At 40.0% G+C, this 6,839-nt stretch overlaps 1 protein-coding gene across 2 annotated transcripts; it reads right to left on the bottom strand.

Annotated features, from left to right (window-relative positions):
- Positions 1 to 1,695: 1,695 nt before the first annotated feature.
- On the bottom strand, positions 1,696 to 6,375 carry tnfsf13b (TNF superfamily member 13b). 2 transcript variants are annotated; one of them, XM_078262083.1, is made up of 6 exons: positions 5,711 to 6,374; positions 5,499 to 5,610; positions 3,478 to 3,534; positions 3,071 to 3,195; positions 2,617 to 2,767; positions 1,696 to 2,417 (listed from the first exon to the last, which is right to left on the bottom strand). In XM_078262083.1, the coding sequence occupies exons 1-6, from the start codon at positions 5,933 to 5,935 to the stop codon at positions 2,305 to 2,307; spliced, it is 783 nt and encodes a 260-aa protein (XP_078118209.1). In that variant the 5' UTR covers positions 5,936 to 6,374; the 3' UTR covers positions 1,696 to 2,304. The 2 variants fall into 2 exon arrangements, with proteins under 2 accessions (XP_078118209.1, XP_078118210.1); XM_078262084.1 differs by lacking the exon at positions 3,478 to 3,534 and having other exon boundaries at positions 5,711 to 6,375.
- Positions 6,376 to 6,839: the final 464 nt, after the last annotated feature.

Genomic DNA, 6,839 nt, shown 5'->3' with positions numbered 1-6,839 from the left:
ATACCATATTTTTAAAAGGTCAAGTAAATTTGAATCGGCTACTTCAGTGCGGATTTAGGCTTGAAACAAAGTAAAACAAATTTTCAATTATGCCACCATTTTTACATTTTAAATAGTCTATGACTAAATTATGGTTTATTCTTCACTACATTTTTTTTTTATCTGAAAAAGAGCATTAGCAGAGAATGAGTCAATTTCAAAAATCACACTAGAAAAATATTGTGGTAGGGGAGGATGTCCCTAAGACATTCTGCCACAACAACCTATGGGGCATCAATCCCCAGATGTAAATTTTTGACATTTGCGTAATTATCAGAACACTACATTTTATATTTTGCTCCAAATCTCCTAGTTGAATCACCACAGTGTATTTGTGTGTCTGAGTTACATGTGGGTTAGTCTCGCACTGCCAGACCTTCCTCCACAATGCTGCGGAGGAGGGTCTGGTTAGTCCACACAGCATTCTGGGATGGGAGAAAAACATGCTCTGGTTTATTGGCATTTCTTTAAACCAATCACAATCGTCATGGGCGGTGCCTGGCCCCGGACATAATGACGGTGCCGCTGCAAAATAGCCTCGGGAAGGAACTTGTTTTGGTGGAAAATGTGTACGTTCAAAAGTTGTTTTAGCCTTGCAACAGAAAACTCAGATTGGACAGATAGTCTAGCTAGCTGTCTGGATTTACCCTGCAGAGATCTGAGGAGCAGTTAACCATAGTCCTCAGAAATCCACCGGAGTTTAGAATGCCAACACAAAGAAAGAGGAAGGTGTGGGACATCCGGCATAACAGGAGGGAAATCCAGCGGAATTTCCGGCTGCACCTCACCAATCCCGGAAGTGGAACGTTGTCGATATATAGTACTTGTGGGGGGGCCTTCTTGCCACAGGTGCAGATAGCATCCAGACATATAGTTCAATGAAACAGTATTTCCAATCAATAATTTGTGTTTATGTGAAGTAGAGGTGGGTGATATGCTTGAGATAAATATCACAGTGTTGATATTTTTTCATTATCTATAATCATGCAAAATCATGTAAAATAATCAAACTGATTTTAAATGCAGTCAACTGTGTTCTACTATTATGCTTTTCATTAGGCAAAACTGTTCTGTGTAAAACAAAACATCATTATTTTGGATATAATTTTTTTTTTATAACAATTTGCTGTGAATCATTAATTTGTGCAGCAGAAATTTATAAAAGAATAACATGATGTGACTATGACAATATGATTTCACTGTATTAAAAAATAGCACTAAATTATCGCCACTTACTGTATAATCTACTTCAAATATTATGTATGTTAATTCTGACACCATGTAATTTCCATGTATACAAATAATTCAAACAATGTTTGATTGTGAAAATGTGTATAAAGTCATGGTAATCCATTGTTCAAAGTGTCTGAATCCTGCCCTAGATGTAACTCCCTCTCCCTCTAACTTAACATGAAGAATCATCCACATTATACTATTTCCTCCAGGCTGCTCAGGCATTACAAATACCTTTGAATGTGCAGACATCTTCTGCCTGTACAGTTTTGCCTCAATCTAAAAATAGGCCCTTTTACCTGAGTTCCACTGTTCCTGCTCAACCTTAGCTCCTTTTGTCTCTCTGCTGCCTGGCAGGATATTCTGCCACTCTTTTCTACTTGTGGCCGACAAAGGGACAACAACCTCCACCCAGATTCCAGATAATGTCATATCTTGTGCAAGAACTGTCACTTTATTGAATCTGATTTTTTTTAATCAGTTAGACATATATAGGTAAACTTACGTAAATCATGTTATGGTATTCAGATGAATTATGTTCAAATATCTAAAATAACAAAGCAGAAGAGAACAATTTCAGTAATGTTGCTGCCACAGTAGGAAAGATTATTGATCAAAACATAAGAATGACACACAAGTAACACATCTCTTTAAAGTCAGACAAAGTCAAGTCTCACGTTACATCTTGCCATGTGTTGGTGATTATTTGAGGGAAAAAAAGGACTTTATTCTGACAGTTATTACAATTTTTGTCATGATGTGTTGTAGAAATGGAAATTATACAGCTGTAGCTAAGTGGATGTATTTTAAGTAATGAAATCAACTCATAGTCCCCTTCGTGTCCCATCAGGCTGAACAAGCTATTAGTCACACAGTCTATCATTCAGGCAGTACTGAAATGTCTGCTTCCTGTATTCTTCTCACCTCATAGGTCAGGCAAGGACACCAGAACTGTGCCCTTCTTGCTCCCATTATGGCACCTCTTTCCTACCACAACAGTGTCCCTCGGGTCCAAAATGAGGTGACATGTTTTTAAGCCAGTTTCACAGCACCCATAAAGGTGGCATCTCCATATAGGGACACGTTGGCTGTGGAACGAGGGATCAGTAGCTCCAAGTGGTCCCCGACCTCCAGCTTCACAATACCTGAGGGATGCAAATGTAATGTTTTTTTTTTCTTGCCATAAACAGCTATCACCCATACCCTACTACTGACACACATATGGAGCCAATCCACACACACATGTGCTTGAGAGCTTGACTGAAAAACACTGACTGACCTCCCATAATAGCTGTTGCAAAATAGGGGGAACATAGCTCGACATAAACAATAACTCAGACTCACCTCCTGTGTAGCAGGTGTTGTAAGGGTGCACAGGGTTCATATTCTGGATGCAGCGGAACAAGACCACATACTGAGGCTCGTCTCCCACCACATTCCTCTTCCTCCGGATCACCACATGACCCATTGCAAAGGTGCTGTCCATGTAGTAGACCTGAGCACATAAGAAATACTGGGTTATGGTGGTATGGTATGATGCATGGGTGTTAACATGTATAAACAGTCAGGTGGGTGAAATATTATTTACTACTTTGTTTATTGTGCAGGCATCATTTGCATTGTCTCTGTCTGTATCTGACCTTTCTTCAAGGGCTGTCAACCAACTGCATGCTTAGATCAAGCACTCCCTTTATTCTGCGATGTATGTAGACTTAATCCCCTACCATGTCAAATCTGGCAAACAGACTAACAGCACCTCCCTGTGGAAAAACTATGAAATGACAACAAACAGACCTACCTGACTGTACACAAAGTAGAAGCCCTCCTCTCTGACTAACATGCTGTCTCCGTCTTCCTCCAGGGCAGAGCCTCTCCTCAGCCCAGCCTGCCAGGGGATACCTGTGTGCGGCTCCGCATTATATTCTGATCAAAGAAATAAGAATATTTCAGAAAACATGTCAAAGCACTAACATGTATCCCAGCAGTCAACCTGTTTCGAATCAGTTAACGGAGTCTGATTGGGGTATTAGTTTATATGTTTATATACATTTTAGTGTGTTTATGTACATTTTAGTGTGAAATATATTACTATTAGTAATAATGGGTACATTTAATGTAAACTTCCAAAAGTCCAAAACTAATATGAAATTGTAAAACGTAAATAAAAACTACATCAATTTATAGCCCAGGTCAGGCATACGGTACCTTTCCGGAAGGTTTTCCTGCTATTGTTTGCCAGCAACTGGAGGCAAGGCTGAGAAACTATGATAAAACATAAGAGAAAAAAAACTGGTCAGCAGGTTCCTTACAATCCTAACGTTGCTTATTCCATGGCAGTCTGTCTTTTTTCTTGTGCTCCTTCCCTTTTGACATTTTGGGTGGAATTCCAATGACAAAGTCAGCAACAGCAGCATACTAAATATTGGTGTCCTGACCCCAGGGATTTTTAAATAGCTTGAGCTGATGGTAAGCACATAGAGTTCCAAGTACTTTTTAGTTCTTGTAATAATTTTTAAGGAACTTAAATGTTCCTTCAGTCCATCGTTATCTGTGTTTCCACCATGGTCTAAAGACCCGTGAAGATTAGGCAAATTAGTCTGCTGATGTATGAAAAAGCAACATGATAGGACAAGGGCTGCTGGTGGTTGCAGGGGTAAACACACTCTGCAGCCTACAGTTCAGTGTGCTTGCACGTTTCATCTAAAAAAACAATTAAAAAAAACCCCCAACAACATAGATTGTGTCTCACTGTGCTTTAGAACAGAGATCTTCAACAGGGGGGCCGGGGCCCCTAGGGGGTCCTCAGAGTTACTGCAGGGGGGCATCCAAATTATTGTTAATTCTTTAAAAGTCTTTTCATTACAGAAAAATACTTTGCACATCTATAACATGAGACAGGTGCCTCGAAAGGGGATAAGTAGGTCAAAAGTTGCAAAAAATGTGTTATAGTAATTAAATAGTAGGCAACATTTACCGTACTAGACCATTACCTGGCAAAATGAATGGAGTTCCTTTGCAACTTTTGAAAGTTAAAAAAAAGATTTAAATGTCTTAACATGAATCCAACATATTATTTATAAATCAGCCTATTTGTAAAAAGTCATCGATGATAGGCTTACTGGCCTATAGGTAATGTTGTCACTAAGATCCACGGATACAGTTCATCCTAAGGATTCACTGTCACATGTTTAACACTAAAACATGATTTTTAAAATCCTACCAACAATTATTTTAATAGCTTAGTTTTCTATGCACTTAAAAGGTATGTATTAAAGCTTTAGGCTTTGTTGCTTCAGTTTTAATATGCAACTAAATTTGATAAAATATGTAGTAGGGGGTCCCTGATCCGACCCTCTCTCAGATAATGGGTCCTTAGCTTAAACAACGTTGGAGACCCCTGCTTTAGAACGTAAAAGCTGTGAAACAATCAGAAAATAACATTTTATTTCACAGCCCCGCCACGCTCCCTCGCTCGCCCGAGACACACGTCTACTGCCTGCAGTTCAGTTTGGCTGCTGGCTCGAGCGAATCTCTCTTCCTCTGGTCTTTTTTTTAAATGAGTCCGGAACCCGACAGAAATGTCTAATTTTACTTTTAATGTTATCAATCAAAGAGAAATGTTCTTCCCTCGTTAAAATGGTCATACATCGACACTAGAGTACTTCCTTGTTTTATTAATCAAGCAGTAGGCCGTTGAAGCAGACGCGCTGTTTGACCAATCACCGACGGTCATCCCTGCAATGCCCACCCCGAAGGTTCCTATACTTTCAGAAAGTACTATACCGTCCAATCAGGGCCTTTTTGAGCTTAACACTTGGCTATTAGTTTGTTTTTAAGAGGACAGTGTTTTTTGGGTAGTTTTTCGTTTTCTAAATCACGCATCTAAAGGTAGATTCAGGTAGGTAGGTGTGTACAAATTGTAAAGCCCTCTGAGACATTTTGTGATTTTTAGCTATATAAAAAAACTTATTGTAACGTACAGTATGATCACATAAAATCATAATAAGTGATAGATTGAAGACCTTAATCACCAACTTTAACACTTTAACACCAATAAAATTGGTCACACTTTGAATATATTGCATAGTCTTTTTGCAAGTGAACCAAATGATTTGTAAAACCCCACCCATCTTGCACGCTATGCAAATTAACTAAAGGAACTAATATCAGCATCTTACACATTAGCAGTGACCTGTCAGACTCAGGTGCAGCCTATCGTGTCTTACCTATTCTCTCAGATCCGGGGACCAATCTTCTCCTCCTTATCAGGGTGAAAGTTTGTTGAGACCCAGGTTGGTGCAGGGACTCTTGGCTGCTTCTCCAACTGATATTCTCAGTCTAAAAAAACACAAAGTTTGTAGAAAAACAGTACATGCTGGTTAAATGCTGTCTTTACAATCCTGTGCAGTTGCAGATGTCCTGACTCATTGTCTCTCACCTGGCCTGCATGCTTGGCCTCTCGCCCCTCTTCTCTCCTGCGACAAACCTCTGATTTGAGCCCCTCTACCTCAGCTCTGAGGGCCACTAGTTGGTACAGGGAAAAAGCTGAAAGAGAAGAGGAGGTGACAGCAGCTAGCGTCAGCAGGAAAACTGGCCAGGACAGCCTCCCTTCACCTGTCCTTTTTCCAGTCCCAGGCTCCACACAAGCCATCGCGGGGCCCATACAATCTCCAGAAAGCTCACACTGGCAGCATGACAAGTCTTAGGCCTGAACTACGCTGCCTCTCTTCTGACAGACTGGGGCTAGCAATGGTTGATGTTTGCTTCTGTCATCAATGTTGTCTATAAAGCCTCTAGCTTTACCTTAATGTCTGTCTAAAAGCTCCACTGACTTCCCTAACTCTCGCTTTGTCCTTCAGTAGCTGGTTCCAGTCGAGTCTGAGTGACTACGCAGAAGAAATACTGTACAAAAAAGGGCAAAACAGCTTCCTCTCTACTGTTACACTCAGCTAACCACATTCAGCTTCCTGCCTGACCAGCAGCCTTGACACATCTCTCTCCCTTTTTTCTTCATCTTGTTCCCGCAAAATGATTTAACAACATCTCAGCTTATCTACATTCTAAGAAATAACCCATGTGATCGTTGCAGAGTGGAAACAGGAAGGACAGGTTGGGTGTTAGATAAGTGACAGTCAGGTCCGGAAATGGGGGGGGGGGGGGGGGGAGAGGGGGTGAGAAATAGACCTTAAAAATGACACAGTAACATTAGAATTTGACAGCTAGAGGAGCCAACACGTACTGAAAGAAGGAAGTACAAAAATTACTTCCACTTTGAACGGCAACATTACATTGGAAAACAAAGAAAGTGAGAGACCCAGAATAAAAAAAAGTGAAGTGATTCCAGGTTACATAAATGAATTTGGAACTGTTACATTAAGAAGGCTTCTTTACAACAACAAATATAACAAGACAAGCAATTTAATGTATCAATTTATTGCATGTTACAGTACAGAAAATAGAAAGTGAAAATGTGTGCTTAGAAAAGAATTTGTCTACATTGTTTTGATATAGAAAAAAAACATTAACAAGTAAAATGGAAAATCCCTCAAACTGACTAGATAAAGTCG

Source organism: Sander vitreus, chromosome 11 (assembly GCF_031162955.1).
Source record: "Sander vitreus isolate 19-12246 chromosome 11, sanVit1, whole genome shotgun sequence".
NCBI classification, from domain to species: Eukaryota; Metazoa; Chordata; class Actinopteri; order Perciformes; family Percidae; genus Sander; species Sander vitreus.
The sequence above is the reverse complement of the archived record's forward strand: the minus strand, read 5'-3'. Positions and strand labels throughout refer to the sequence as shown.